Below are 16424 nucleotides of genomic sequence, written 5' to 3' on the forward strand. Positions count from 1 at the left end.
GCTGGCTGCCTGCCTTAATGCTGTAGGAGGCAGCTTCTTGTTTGGGACAAAGGCTTTGGTGACTGTTGTGTTCCATGTTGAATGCGCCTTCAGTGGCTGGGCTGGCTGGCTGTGGAAATGTGCTGAGGATTGATTAGGGGGTACAGAGCCATTTCCAAATTCTGCTTCTCTGCTTTTTATTTCATTCCTTTGCTGTGATTGTTCCTGGCAGGAGCAGCTACTTAACACATACTTGTTGAATGACTGAAAGAAAGCAACTAACGTTTTAACTCCTTGCTAAGTCTAGGCTTGGGAGACAATTCCCAGGGTGGATAGAAAGAACTGTGGAGCCTCACCCTCTGGCTGCTCTGATAAAACTGCTAGAAAGCAGACTGTAGTTCTTGTCTGTGTAAATTTTTGAAAATCCAGAAGTCCATGGGCTGACTGAGGCCAGGCCATTCATTTTGTGACAAGCAGTCTCAGGCCCAAGGCTGCCTGCTTGGAGACCACTGGAGGGTGAAGGAAGCCTGGGAAGAAGGACAGATGAGTGCTGGAGACCCAGGAGCTCTAGTTGACATTCTGTTCTTGAGCTGATGAGAGGATAGGTTGCCCTTTCTTACCTCTATTGCTGCAGGCCTCCCAGGGACTTCTGGGCTCAAACATAATTTATTCATGGGAACTGAAGATGGCTGGCATCACCACTGGAGCCTCTGCCCTGTTTTGAGTTTTGTCAAGTTTTAAACAGAGGTCATTTGTCAACTACTTTGATCCCAGATTTGGATTCAGCATGAGGAAGGGAGGGGCCTTTGACCTGATGGGAATGTGAAAGTTCATTCGAGGAAATGACCATTAGCATTTCAGAGGTGACAGGAATGTGAGAAGCTCTGGCATGCTACAGGAGCCCTGACTTATCATTTGGCCCCTGAGTATCCAGGCCGAGGGTTTGGCTTTAGGGCTGAGTATTCAAGAGGTGTAGGAGCAAAGCACAATGAGATTCAGGGATGTGGGATCATCAAGGGCCTCTTGTGCCAACTGGCGAAGGCAGCTGGCAGGAGATACCAATGGTACAGAGGAAGTACCCAGGCCAGGCCTCTCCGTGTGGGGAGTGGAGGTGCGGGGTGAGTATCTTCAGTGCAGCTTGGGATGGGAGCATAGGGAGTGTTGCCGTCTGCCTCTGACCAGCACCACAGCTGTCCTGGAGATCTCAGCTCTGGCTGCCCCCCCTGCTGCCGACTCACTGTCACCATCTGTGAACTGCTGAGATGGGCCAGGTTGTGACCTTGGCCTGGAGTGTTATTCCTGGCAGCTCTGTCATTCTCGTGCCAAGTGCTGAACAGCATTTTCTGGTCAGCTGGCTAAGACTGCCAGGCAAGTCTAGATCTCTTTGGTGCTCAGATTGAGCTAAGTCCAACTAGGGTGGCTTGGAATTTATAGTGTGGTGGCTTGAGAGTGAGGGCTGAGAGAGCCCTTAAGCCGGACCACCTCGGTTAAAATCTCAGCTATACCACTTAGCAGGTAGATGGCCTTGAATAAGTCCTTTAATTGCTTTATGCCTCCTTTAAAATTACACACTTGCAGCTACATGTAAAAAGGAGATAGATAATACTACAACCTGCCTATTAGGGCTGCTAAGGGGATTAAATGTGATCATACATATAAAATGCTTAGCAGAACACTGTGTTGTCATTATTAATTTGCTATTCCTTGTTTTGTTCAGAAAGGATTTCAAGAGGCTGGATGGCTTAAATTTAGTCTGCTGACTTATAACCTTCATGTGGGTAGGGTCCTGTCTTGTTCAGCACTGCTTGGCACATAAAAGGTACTTCATAAATATTTCATATGTGGGTGAAAGGGCCTGGCCAGAGCTGATGAGCTGGGTTAAAGGACTTCTTAAGGATCGTTTTTACCCTATGGGTTTATGAAAATGTTTCTTCTTGTGACATGAGACCCTTTCACAGACTACTCAGGATACTAGGTTATTCCGATATATGAGTCTTTCTCAGATGTTAAGTGTTAGTTAGTATATGCACCCGTGCTCATCAGAAAATGGAGCAAACACCTGGCCTTCCACAAATAGTTTACCATCATAGGGGCTTTCTACAAGGCAGAGAACACTTCGTCACCAACAGCCTGTCTGCAGGTGGACTTGGAGCCCTGAGATAAGAATGTTCCCATGGGGCTACTGGTTCTTGTCAGTAGCCCCTACTTTAAAAAAAAAAGCTTTATTATGAAAAATTCGAAACATACACCAAGGTAGAGGAGATGGTAAAATGAATTCCCATGCATCCATTACCCATCTTCAATGACTATCAACATTCTGCTGTTTCTTTTTGTCTGCCCTCAACGTCTGTGTGTTGTTATTGTTGCTGCTGCTGTATTTTAAAGCAAATCCTAGATATATTATGTCACCTATAAATGCTTCAGTGTCTATCTCTAACAGATACATCACCACAATGTCATCATCATACTGAACGTAAGTAACAATGATTCCTTAATTTCATCTAAGACCCCTCCATGTTATGTACCCCCGTGGCCTCAAAAGTCCACACATTGCATTAGGTTGATGTGTCTTTTAAGTTTCTTTTAATCAATGGCACCCGCCTCCCACTTCACACACATATATACATGGACACTTTTTTCACTGCAATTCATTTGTTGAAGAAACTGGCTCATTTGTCCTGTAGATTTTCCCACATTTCAAACCTTGCCTATTGTATCCTCAGTGTGTCATTTAACATGAACCTATATCCTCTGTATTTCATATAAATTAGATCTACAGTTTATTTAGATTCAGATTCAAGATTTTTTTGCAAGACTACATTAAATATGGTGTGTGTACTTCCTCTTGCATGAGGCACATAATGTCTGTCCCACTTTTAATGCTATTGAGATGGATCATTGGTTTCAGCTTTTGTCAGCCTGATCCATCCAAAGTAAAGTTCAGCATCCACCTTTCACCTAATTGTCTTAGCAGCCATTGACCATTGCCTGTATCCATTACTTCATTAAGCATCCACTTCTTTTATTCTTCTTGCTTTTATTACTTGTGAATCTTCTATAACAAACTTTCCCTCATCAGCCTTGATTACCCTGAAATGAGTCTGTTAAGGAAAGGCAGGATCAATGCTTGATTTCTTTGCTTTTATTTATCAATTAGCATATTATGAGTTGGTGCCTTAGCAACCTCCAAGATGACCAGGGAGATTTTTTAAAGTATCATTATAAACTCATGATTTACACATTTATACATTTGGCTTTCATCCACTGCAGTCAATTTTTTTATGTTCACCTTGTCTCAGCTTGCCCCTGCTGTCTCAGTGGCCCACAGTATGTCATGGGGGTGGATGAGGTTTGGGGCCCTTAAGAGGTGAAAAGAGTGCTGTAGTAAATGGGAAAAGGGGATGCGTGTGGTGTTAGGAAGCCACTGAAGGAAGCGTTTCAAGGGGAATGGACTGGTTAGTGTGTCATGCTGCCAATGTGACAGGAAGGTGAGTTCTGGTAACCACTGATTTGGCAATTGGAAGGTCATTGGTGATTTTAATGAGATGGATGGTAGGAGTGAAAACATTGGAGTAGATTTAGGAATAACTGGGAGGAAAGAAATTATAATGAGTGAGTAAAGATAAGTTTTAAAGAATTTTACTATAAAGGGAAGAAAAAGATGGGGTAGTAGCTGGAAAGGGAAGTGGGGTCAAGAGAACACCAATTATTTTATTCATTGGTTGTTTTGTTTTTTTAAACTTTATTTTGAGTAATTTTAGATTTAACAGAAGAGTTGCAAAGATAGTACAGGATTCCCATATACCTTTCACCTAGCTTCCCTGAATGTTAACATAACCATGGTATATTTATCAAAACTAAGAAATTAATGGTACAACAGCACTATTAACTAAACCACAATTAGTGTTTTTAATATGAGAAAAATAACAGCTGATTGTATGAAAAACTGTAAGGGTAATTCAGTGGGACTCCAGTTGGGGTGGTGATGACGTTTTCTAGAGGATGATGAATTGATTAACTGTCACACTGTACAGTCACTGAGCTAGACACTGAAGATAGAAAAGTGTTAGACAAAGGTTGTCTTGAGGAGCAAGTTAAATACTTCGGGCAACTATATTTTTTATGAGGCAAAAGAGTGATGAAAGGTATCTTCTACAAAGAAGTAGATTACATACTGAGAACATTTCAGCAAAATTCAAAGTAGAAATGCTCTGGGGGGGAAGTGTGTTTTTTTGCAATATCAGCGGTTGAAGGAGAAGCTGTAGAAGATGGATGACTGGGGTAGTCACTGGAGTAATGGTTTCCTAGTGGTGGAGGGGGCAGTGGGAAAGGTTGCATCCATGTTCTGGGAAAAGTGCTCAGGAGGATTATTATTACTGGATGCGTAGCTGCAAGAATGCATAGCTGCAAGAATGCATACATACACACTTTCAAGTACAAATGCATGCTTGCATGTGGTGACTGTCAAACAACTCAAGGTCCTGTGTCTCCTACTGATAAACTTTTTCTTTCTGAATGGAAAACAGCAATTTCCTTCATTCCTGGGTATTACAGATGACCATATGCTGATAATTTAACCTGAGAGGTGTTGTTTAATTTTATTTTAAATAAAATTCAAAGAAGTATACTGCTGTCATCTTAGAGGAAATAGAGGTCATGTCTTTAATATTACTCTTTCCTAATATGCACATAAGCCATCAGTATAGTGATGATATATACAGATACCTACTAAACCACCACCAAATCAAGGCATGCGTTTTAAAATGTTTTGTGCTTAGGAATACAAACTTTCCTAGTTGTTGAGCAGCCATCTTGATCGGTTCCAAGTTTTTAAAACCCTGCAGGAGTGCATAAGCCTAACCTAGTCTCTTTCATCTCATCCCTGTCTCATTTTGCTGTACTTGAGTATAACAAGATTTTGTTTATTCTTTTTTTCTTTTTGAATTCCCTGATAAATATTACTGTAAAAAATTAAATAATATAAAAATATACACATTAAAATGCCAAAGTCCTCTTCTCCGCCGTCCTGTTCCCTCACTTAGAAAGAACCTCTGTCTGTAAAAAGAGCTTGCTAGGTATACTTTTAGACATTTAGGTATCCTTCTAGACATTTTACAATGTATTAACCTTGTAACATATATAGCTACGTGTGCTCGTGTGCTCATGTGTCTCATTCTTTTAATACACTCCAAATTATGGATATAAACCATACCTTAACCATATCTCTATGATAGACATTTAGATTGTTTGTTGTTTTGGGCTATTACAAATAATATTGCAGCAAACAAATTTGTATAATTTTTGTACACACATTCCTGTAGAATTACTAGAAGTGTCATTTCTGGATCAAAAATTGACTGGTATTGCCAAATTACCCTATAAAATACCTAATCAATTTATATTCTAACAGGATATTAAAGTGCCCATTTCTGGCCAACAGTGGATATCCTCAGTCTTTAAATATTTTTTCTCCAATCAGTTGGATAAAAGATGATTTTTTAAAAATAATTTTCTGATTGTTCCATAGCATTTTTATTACTATAGTTATTTTAGCCTTTTCTGCTTCTTTTGAGAATGGGGTGTTCCTGTTGTACGTTCATTTGGATGTCTTACTGATTTGTGACTCTTTCTAAAAATAGAATTAGTGCTAATTCTTTGTCTATTATATTTATTGCAAATATTTTTTCCCAGTCTGTTACTAGTTCCTATTTGTTGTAACTTATACCAGAGTTTTAAATTTATATGTAATCAACTGTGTCAGTCTTTTCCCTTGGCTTTTATGAATATATTTTGTTTTGATACTTTTATAGATCTTCAACCCATTGGGAATAAGTTTTGGGGCTTGATGGGGGATAGGGATCTGACTTTTCCATTAGGCTCTCCAATTGCCTAACACCATTTGCCAAATATTCTATACTTTCCCCAGTGATTTGAAATGCTTCCTTTATCGTATACTAAATTCCCAACAACTGATAGATTGCCTCCCCCGCAGACTCTGCACTCTGCTCCATAGGTCTACTATATTTGTTCCTGCCTTGATATCATATTCTTTTAATTACTCCAGCTATTTTTCCTCTCCAGGTTATTTAAACACAAATAGATCTGATGCATAGCGATATAACTTCACTGTCAGAGATAAATTTATAATGGAAGAATGATGGGAAATAGTAACTCTGGGGTTAACTAATGTGAATTCAGTGTTAGTCTGGATTTTGGTTGGAGCTCTGTTATCATTTGAACACTATAGCAGTATTTGGCATTTCACAAGTACTTTGTCTGTCTCATTAAGTTGCCCCACAATATTTATATCAAGTAGGCCGAATGAAAGATGTTCCTCCATTTTACCAATAAGGGAAATGAGGCAGAGTGGTTAGATGGCTTGTCCAAGGTCACATGGTTGGGGAGGGTGACAAAGCCAAGCCTATAGAACTTGGTCTTCTTCCTCTCCCCTTAGGGGACTTTCCTTTCTATAGACTCTTAGCCCTGGGCTTGTTCCAAAATCGTCCCTAACACTAAAGGGGTGGGTTCTCCTCCATTCTTTTGGAGATTCAACCAACATTCCAGTTCAGTGAGAAGATTTTTTTTAAGATCCAGCTAGGCCTCTCTGTTCTTAGAGACTGTAGGAGCTAGAGAGAAGAAATAAGAAATGAAGCAAATTGGTTGGCTGTGTGATGTGGTAGAAAGAACATGGTGTCAGGCATCAAGAGCCCTCAGTCATCCCCATTCTACAACTTGCTGCCTGCGTGACTCACTCCACCTCTGTCTGTAACCTGCTTGCCTTGTCAAGTGGGTAGGACTACGCAATTTAAAATCTCTTTCAGCTTCACCATTCTACAGTTTCATGATGGAAAAATGGGCCGTAGAGTAAAAGGAAGTTGAGGTTGACCATTCTGATGAAAGATGACTAGGGAGTGTCTTAACTGTCTTCAAATATTTGATTAATTGTTGCAGTGACTGTTGTTTGCATCTCCAGTGATTGCCTTGTTTGAAGCAAGGGAAAAGTTTGGTTCGATGTAGAGGACTTTTGGTCTATATTGCTGATTAAATTCTGGAGTCATGGCCCAAGAGAAGTGGTGGAATCATCATTAATAAGAAAGGAAACTGGCAACATTTGCCTTTTGGGGCTTAAGTTAGCCTTGACTGAGACAGGTGCTGAATTGATAGTTCCCCAGTTTAATAAAAAGGAAGAGTTTTAGACAGTTATTAAGCATTTTATGAATCCAGAAACTGGTGAGTTTGATGGTTGATCTTTCTTCTAAATGACTTTCTTGTGGTGGTGGTCATGTTGAAGAATCAACAAGATAGGAAGTACCCAGGACCAAAGGTTCACAAACACAGAGATCCATTGTAGGAAGCATTTTAATGCTTACCCTGATAAGTGAAATATATCTATTTATTTATTAAGTTTATTAATATTATTATTATTTTACATTCTATGATGTTGTTGTGGAGCAGTTAGGGGAGAGGATAGGGGAAGGAAATAGAGTGGGAGGAGGAAGGAGAAGGGGTGGGGTTGAGGCCTGTGGCACCCCCATCATTCCTGCATGGGAGACCAGGGAACTTCCAGCAGTGGCTTGGTCATTGCGGGGCTGGGTGCAGATGTCAGAGGTGTGTGGCTGAAGCCTTCACCACCCCCCCGCTGCCCCAGCTGGGGAGCCCGGGGTGCTTCCTATAGTGGCTCGGTGGTCATCACTGGGCTGGTTGCAGGTGTTGGAGGGCATGGCCGAAACCCTCAGTCCCCCACTGCCCCAGCTCGGGAGAGCCAGGGGCACTTCCTGCAGTGGCTTGGTGGTCATCGCTGGCTGGTTGCAGGTGTCAGTGGGGCGTAGCTGAGACCCTCGTCCCCCCACCCTTGGGACTGGTTGTGGGTGTTGGGGGCCATGTCTGAGGCCCCCAGCACTCCCCCCTCCCTGGCTTGGTAGCCCAGGGACTTCCGGTCCTTCTAGGTTTTACAGGTGTTCTTTGGTGATGTGAGACTTTTACTAGTTAATATCAAACTTTGTCTCTGGTCTGTGGCTATTTTGTTTTTTCTTTCAGTTCTGTGTTGGATTGTTTGCTGTTTCTACCACTTAAACTCTGTGCTGGAGCTAATTTGTTGACCTTTGCATACTTCTAAAATGGGGGGACTTCCTGTGGGGCCCAGCACTTGAGCCCTGTGGTTGAGCTAAATTGTTGCTTTGTTGTTGATTCCCTGGGGAAGGCTTTTTGTGCAGCTCAGGTTTTAAAGGTTGACTTCGTAGTACTTCCAGGTATCATGAGATCCGGTACACCTGGGTTGTGTAGAAACTCTGGTCTGGGCCTGAGACTTTTCAGCAAACTGCATCCCCTGCAGTTCTGTATTCCTGATCAGTCTCCACTGAGTGGTCCTGTGCTGATTGGGAGACAGATCAGCTGTCCTTGCTGCACCCCAGTGTTCTCATGGTGGGCCCGTCTCCTTCACCGCCCATGCTCCAAACATGGAGACAGGACTTGCACCGGTCCCTTGTGATGACTCACTGGCCTCTGAGTGGCTCCTTTTTTCAGTTGTTGTGGCTCCTCACTCCTATGTGGGTCCATGGGAACCCTGTTAGTGGTCTTGCTGTCCTGGGAGCCACCAAGGCCCTCTTCTCCCCTGCTGCCTCCAAGCAACTTTACCCAAAGTGCACAGCTGCAGCTTTCGCCAGCTCCTGCTCCGTGTGCTCACCAGGGCCAGGCTTGAAGCGGCCAGGATTCGAAATGGTAGGAGCGGTTCTTTTCTCTCATCGTGGCTTCTCCCACCTTCACGAACTCCACAGGTCTCTCCTCCTCTTCCCCTGAGCTCTAGTGGCCCCAGCTTGGCTGTCATTGCTTTCTAATAGTTATAAATTGGTTGATTTGTGGGAGACAGTGACGCTGGCGACTGTCTATTCTGCCATCTTGACCAGAAGCCAGATTTATTACCATCATTAAGCCTTTATATTATTTATAAGCAGCAGAAAAATCCAGATCCGTACTGAACTTAATGACTAGTAAGCAACACACTTAAATATAGAAGTGTAAGTTTTGCTTCGTTAGTTATAGGGTAAAAACCTTTTCTTCTTAGTTTTCTTCTTATTGGTTCACCAGTCAACCAACATGGGGACATGTTTTTAAACCATCTCTGGATGAATCCCTTTACCCCATTTCCAAGACACAGTCCCCACAGTTGATAAGCAGGGTACTGCCAACACTTGGCTGAGGGCAATTGTCAACATTACCATTAAAAACCATTTAGAAGCAGAACTCAGATTCTGAGTCCCTCAGACCCAAGGCAAGTAGTTCCCTTTGTACTACCACATGCATACCCAAGGATATCCCCCCCATCAGTTGCTCCTTTCTGCTTCCCAGCAACTCCCCTCCTTCTAAAAATTAAAGACATAGTTTAATGGGTCTTAAGAAAGGTATCAAGACTTCAATTTTAGTGACATGTTGACAAATGTTGAATTGGTCATTCGAGTCTTAAAAACTAATCCATGTGAGAGGTTTTAGAAAAGTTCCAAACAACTGGAGTATTTATTACCCCCATTCAGTTGCAAAATCTGGTCAGTTTTTGTTCCTAAATAACTCTCAAAAGATGCCTCTTTTCTCTACTAAGGTGCAAGCCACCTGCAGTCCCCACCTGGACTGAAAGCACCGGCCTCTTAACTTGCATCTCTGCACCCTCTCTAGGCTGCCTGCAACCCATTCTCATGAAGCAGCCAGAGGGATATTTTTAAAACTGCAAATCTGATGTCATTTCCCTGCTTTAAACTGATCAGTGGCCTCCTATTACTCTTAGCAGAAGGACCTGAATCCTTACCATGGTTCAGGAGGCCCTTCTGCATTGCTGTCTTCTGAGCACATAGCACAGTACTGTAGGGATGAAAACATACACATCTGTATAGTGATATGCCCACATCAAAGCACAGGTCTCATGCAGCTGGCTGCCGCTGCAGGAGGAAATGCCATGCCACACTGGTTTGCAAGGGCTGGGGAAGCAGGCACCCCAGTGTTCTCATGGTGGGCCCAAGTTCAGAGAGCCAGCTGTCTGCAACCAGGGTTAGTTTTCTTAGTCTGGCCACAGAAAAGAGTGTTGTCAACAGGAACCTGTGGTGAACATCACTTTGCTTCATTCTCTGGCAACAGCCACCTCAGAAACCCCAACCAAAGGCTTGTTGGGTCTTGTCCTTAGATCTAACATCCATCTACGTGCTTCCCTGTTCCAAACTCTGGGAGTCAGGTACAGGAAACCCAGACGCCCCTGGGAGCGGCATCAGTCATCTTGGTGGGTCATTGAACAGGCAGAAAGCTAATCACCAGGGGCCCACCCTACACAACTCAGACAGTCGGCCGGCCAGCACTTTCAGCAGGGCTCTTGGAAACAGGACCCACTGCAACAACTGGGAGTCAGTGCTGAGCTCCTCCTGGCTGCCTACGCTCCCCAACTCATCCTGGCCCCTTCCCCTCTAGCCAGCCTTTTCACAACTTCATCTTTCATCCCAGACTGCTGTGAGCCCCTGCAGGATGGAGCCCGATTGCACTGCTCCCTGGCACTGCCCCATGCTGGGCGTGAGCTCAACCAAAACGTGGTTTGTGAGTGATGAGTTTTGGGTCAACATATTACTGCTAATAAGCACTGCTGTATCTCAGAGCTATTCCTGAAAGGCATTTTGTGGTTTAGATCATGCCATGATTAATATGTATAGATTATAGTAATGATAAAAAGTGCTTCATAAGAAATAAATTAGAATGCCTCCTGCTAATGTTTTTTTTGAAGCTGCTCCTGTCAAGCATCAACAACTCTAATGAAGTATGATCAATTTGGAGATTGGAAAAAATTCAGACAAGGCTTTGACTGTTTGCCTTTTTGTTACTTATAAACCACTAACAAAGACTTTACAAGTACCACTCTAGTATTTCTATTAGTTAGGATGGGATATACTATGCTTCAGTAACAAACCTCAAAATCTCAGTGGCTTAGCATAGCAAAGGTTTATCTAATGCCTGTGTCATGGTCCATCTTATACTATGCCAAGGGTGTTGGAGATGAGGAGCTGGGGTCCCATGCGTTGTTTTGGAAGGTCAGGCCCAGAAGTGGCTTACATCACATCTGCTTATGTCCCACTGCCAGAACCCAGTCTCATGGCCCCAAACTGTAAGTGGGGTTGGGAAGTATAGGAGCCCATGGATTTTGGGTGAGCACTAACATCTCTGCCATATTTATTACCTGTCAGCCTTATGTTTAACTGCTACCCACAGAGTGCTTACTACAGATTGAGCACTTTACACATCTTCATAATCCTCCCCAAAATCTGATGAGGTGGGTGCCATTAGCCCCATTTCATACTTGAGAAGATTGATGCTCGGAGATGTGAAGAATTAACTTGAGGTTACATGTGGCAATTGTGTGCAGTTAGCACTTTAACCAGCTCTGTCTAATTCCAAAGCCTGGCTGATTTTTTCCCACTACACCAAGCCCAATATAAAACAGTCTTAGCGCTTCGTTCATATGCTTCCTCACGCTTTCCATACGTCAATACTTTGACCTTGTGGCTTTGTGCACTTGAGAGCAATATACCTGCATATCTTTAAAGCAGATTTATAAGAATTTGCCTCCCTCCCCTTACTGCTCTGTGAGTGATGCTAAACTGTACCACTGCTGTCTTCTGAACCTCTGGAGGTAGAGAGTCGGGCTTGACAACACTTTTCTAGTGAAACAATCAGAATTCAGCCACAGCTTCAGAGGACTGTCCCACTTTAATCACCTGATCACCCCCCATAACTCCTCTTCCCTGGAAGACCCACTGTAACAGCTGCAGCCCTGAAGACTAACCACCACAGGCACAAGCCTCTTGTGCAAAGCACTACAAGTCTGCAGCTTTTACTGTTGCTGGGACCTAGTCAGTGCAGACGATGGCCTTTTACTCTATAATACAAGAAATACAGGAAAATAAAGTTTCCTTCGGGAATCCCCCCACTTGAACTGCACATTTCAAGGATGCCAGGATTAGGTTTTAGGGCATTGATTACTTAGCATTTGTAAAAAGCATTTCATTTCATAAGGCACAAGCTGTGATTCCGTGCATAGAGATCCTATGGCTGGTGATTCTCAACCATGGCTGCACCTTAGAATCCTCCAGGGAGCTTCTAAAAATGCCAATGCCCAGGCCACTCCTCAGATTATTCATTCACAGGCTCTGGGGGTAGGCCCTGGGCATCATTATTTTTAAAAGCTCCCCCAAGTGATTCCAAGGTGCAGCTAATTTGAGAACCTCCACTGTAGTCTGATATTTTGCCAGAATCAGCAGGGGTGTAGAGAAGCAAGGCAGAGAAAACGAAACCTTCAGGATTTATTTGTTAGCATGATACTAGGGCTAGACTCCCTGAGGAATTCAAATTAGCTCCAGTCACCTTTAATTTTTCTTTTCTCACAGCAAACATGGCCAACATAAATGTCATTTAATTATTGAAAAATGTCCCCAAAGCTGAGTGATGTAAGGCCCTCCAGCCTGGGATCGTTTACCTTTCACAGTTGTGAGCATTGTTTTTGTCCCAGCCTGTTGCTGACTAGCATATTTTTTAAAGAGTTGTGACCACCTCAGGTATGTGCCAAGAGATAATATTTTTATTAAAACAAAATGCTGTATAGATAATAATTACTAGGTATAATCCTGGAAAATGTCATTTAAAATAGTTGTCTTTTCCTTGAACTGGGCTTCCCACCTTTCCAAGCTCTGAGGGTTGGGTGGGGGAGTCTGTCAGGAGAAATTGATGTCTGGTGAGAACGGGGTTTTCAATTCTGCTCTATAAAAATGTATTACAAATGTGTTTGATAAACTTTCAAAAGGAGGGGACTTGCCTCATTAAATAATTTGCTTAAAAGCTTTGGAAACACGCTTAGAAATTGATGTGGGGTTTTTTTGTTTGTTTTAAAAATGTATTTGACTCCACCATGCCAGGCATGGGAAGTGGTTGTGCCCATCACTTACCTGGTGGCACCTTAATTCCACTTTCCATCTTCTTTCTGCAAATGATGAGAAGGCACAGTGTGCTTAGTTGGTTCTGCAGTTTTCCATAGGAGCTTCATCTTCCCCCAAATCATCATGCTGCCAGGAGTTAGAAACTTATAAATTGCGGTGTGGGGTGGAGTCCTTTGGACATTAGGCCAGGACTTTTCGTTGTGACATGATAAATACTACTCACAATGCACTAAACTCATAGGTGATTTATTGCTTTAAGTAACTAAACAAGAAAGAAGAGACAGGCTGTTTTGGTCAAGACAATCAGCATCCTCTCTCCAAGGTTTACCAGTTGCATCTACTTAAAGCTTTAACAATACTTTCTGGACAATATAAACACATGATAGACACAGCATACGTGGATAACAACTTGGCCAATGATACACTGATTAAAATATCTCATAACAAGGGCACCCAACCAAGTCTGGATGCCCTGAAATGGCAGAAGTAATGTGTGTCATATGATGTACTGAATACAAAACCTTAAAAAAAAATTTTTTTTTTGGCATTAATACTAACACAGAATACTTTCTTGAACATTCTGCAAGAGCAGTGCACACAGAATTACCTCTTCATTTCTGGATTACCAGTATCTATAGTACTACTTTGAGAAAAGCCAGGAGGCGGAGCACCTCCCCTCCCCAATGTTATTCCCTTTGCCAAAGCAGCAGGGTCTGAGGGGTTTAGATGGAGAAGGGTAGCTGACAGGGCTCTAGAGGTTATTAAAAGTCAACAAGTAGCTGCAGAAAGCAGCAGGGGATGGATACTGCCCCGGCTGGGTGAGGGAGTGCACAACAGCCTTGGTTTTGGGCCAGGGTGTCTGTGGATTTGACCCAAATGCTCCCTAGAGGACTCGTGGTGTGGACACAGGCACTGGATGGTCCAGGCCCTCCTGTGCAAGGAGTGACAGAGCCAGGGCTGGGCCTCTAGCCCTGAGATCTAGATGAAATAACCTGACCTCTTGCATTTTAACATGGGGTCGTTACGACACCTCTCGAATGGATGTGCAGAAACCAACACTGTAGGGACATGGACTGCAGAGGGCCTGGGTGAGCTCACAAGGAGAGGTCAAGCCAAGCCAAAGGGTAACACACAACACCAGGGCAAACCAGCCTCTAAACCTGCTGCTGGCAAGATGCCTTGGGTTTGCCAACTCATCCAGCTTCAGCGCAAACTCAGTTTTCTGCTGCTGTCGCGTGCTCTCCAGTGTCTTCTTCAGCCCCCCCTTCGCTGACATCCTCTCCAGGATCCGAGTGCCCAGGGCAGCTCCCTGCTGGGGCCCTGCTGTGGGCAGCAGGGCCATTCTGCACAAACCCACCCTCCACATCCCCCACACACAGCCGGCTGGCAGGGGACAGCTTTTCTCCCTTGACCTCTAGGTCAGGGACCCTCATCTCCTCGGAGGTTCCGCCCTCCTGCTGCTGACTCGTTGCACAGCAGTTTCCCACATCTCCAGCTTTGGAAAACTGGTCTTCTAGATTCTTCTCATTTTCTTCTGCTTGTTCTTTGTCTCTGGCACTTTTACCTCTGGACTTTCTCATCTGTCTGTTGTGCATTTCTTCTCGGGAGAATCGCCACTGGAACTAGAAATGGGAGAGGATGGGGATAAATAAACGCAGCCTCCGTAAACCTAGAGCTTCAGCAGAAGGCTCGTTTGCATTCACACCTGCGTCAGGCTCTGAGCGGGACACAATTCCCCGTGTTCCTCGAGCCGAGCATTACAGGCACCGAACTTGGATTATGCCAGACACATCACACCCTCCGCCAAGAGCCTGCTCCAGGCCTTCCCTGGCATGTAGTTTAGATATGGATTTCCGGGTTCTGTGAGGCAGAGGGGTGTTTCTTTTGACTGGCCCCATATCAAAGGCCTGCGTGAGGAAGGGGGTCCTGAAGTCCTATCCTGAGCAGGCAGTGGCTTACCAAGTGCTGAGCCGGCATTCTCTCCCCAGGTCCCCTGAGGAAGGCAGGACACAGAATATGGGGCAGATGTTGTGCTGGGCCACTCAGATCCCCTGTGGGACTGGCAGGCTCCCTCCCGCAACTACAGCAACTACTGCCAGTTGATAGCCCTCAGCTGACCACCACTTCACTGAAGGTCACACTTCCTTTCCAGGGCCACTTAAAACCAGTGACTGGTCCAGGTGGGGTACAACAGCCCATCTCTTTGTCCCAACTCAAGACAACTCTGAAAGGCCATCCCAGCCCCAGAGCTAGCTGGGAGCAGGGGCCACAACCACATCACAGCCCAACCTCTCCCTCTGCCCACTCCTGCACCCACAGGCGGTGTTCCTAAGAGCACTCCTCAAAACTTCCTCCACCCAAGTCTGTCTCAGAGGCTGCTTCCCAGGGAGCCCAGCCTGCATCCAAGCACTTCCCCATGTGACAGGGAGGTCAACAGAGGCTCACGCAGCCAGTGACAGAGCTGGACAAGAACCTGGGTCTTCGCTAAGCTCTGGCGCAAGACCACCTGGTCCCAGCCCCGCTACTCGCTGGCCAAATCTCTCAAGTTTTCTCATCTCGGTGGTCCGTGGTACACACAGGGGTTTTAGTTTTTAATTTCCCACCACAGTCCCTTCCTTCCGCTTCATTTGCACCACATCAGTTTCACCAAATGTGTTCTTAAATCTTAGACATTCTGTGACTGAGAAAAATAAATAAATAAAAGGAGACTTCTGGTTTCTTGCTGGGCTGGAGTGGGGAGCCCAGGAATGCAGTTGCACCATCAGCAGGAAATGATTTCTTAAGGCTTTACCACATTGTAAATAATTCTGAGAGCTTTGCTAGGAAAAACCAAAAATGTGCAATGTAAAATTTTTAGAAATTTGCCACCTTAGCAGTTTTCTGTGGTAGAGATCTATTTCCTCGAATAAAACTTTGGTCTTAAATACTCACTGGGTTCTGATATTTGATACATCATGGGATTCTTGGATTTAACACCTTTTGGACAAGATGGGTAGATTTGAATATTCCATCCAAGCAGAGAAAAAGGAATGAAATACATGTTGAGATTAGGATTTAACATTTATCCCCCCCACCCCGCCAAAAATCCCAAAGGAGTTCCCTTCTCCTGTTGGATAGGTTTTCCCTGTTGACACTTCTTTTGGGGACGCTCTCGTGTTACAGCTCACAGACTTCCCTTTGGGGATGGTCGGAGCTTCTTCCACCCAAGCTATGAGTTTCCAATAGTGGAGTCACTCTCCAGGCTAAGTGGTACCTCAGAGCCACCCCTCCCTTCAATGGTGCCCACTTCAGCCAAAACTGCTGAGCAGGCATCTGGAGGTTCCATAACCCACCAGAAGAGGACACTGATGTCAGACCTCAGCCACGTCTGCTACCACCTCCAATGTCAACCCTCCACAGCGCTCGGGCACCATGTTGTTATGATTCATAACTGCTGCCTTGTGATATGCAGCTACCACTGCATTTTAATTCCAGACCAAATGGAAGAGG

General features: G+C 44.3%; 1 protein-coding gene across 1 annotated transcript in view; it reads right to left on the reverse strand.

The window, feature by feature from the left end:
* Window positions 1-13250: 13250 nt before the first annotated feature.
* Window positions 13251-16424, reverse strand: part of RFTN1 (raftlin, lipid raft linker 1) — a 196995-nt gene continuing 193821 nt past the window's right edge. The window contains exon 10 of the mRNA XM_063114988.1: window positions 13251-14557. Within this exon, the coding sequence (XP_062971058.1) occupies window positions 14150-14557 (408 nt within the window). The 3' untranslated portion in view covers window positions 13251-14149. The remainder of the gene's footprint in view (window positions 14558-16424) is intronic.

This window comes from Cynocephalus volans, chromosome 11, assembly GCF_027409185.1.
Source record: "Cynocephalus volans isolate mCynVol1 chromosome 11, mCynVol1.pri, whole genome shotgun sequence".
Taxonomy (NCBI): Eukaryota; Metazoa; Chordata; class Mammalia; order Dermoptera; family Cynocephalidae; genus Cynocephalus; species Cynocephalus volans.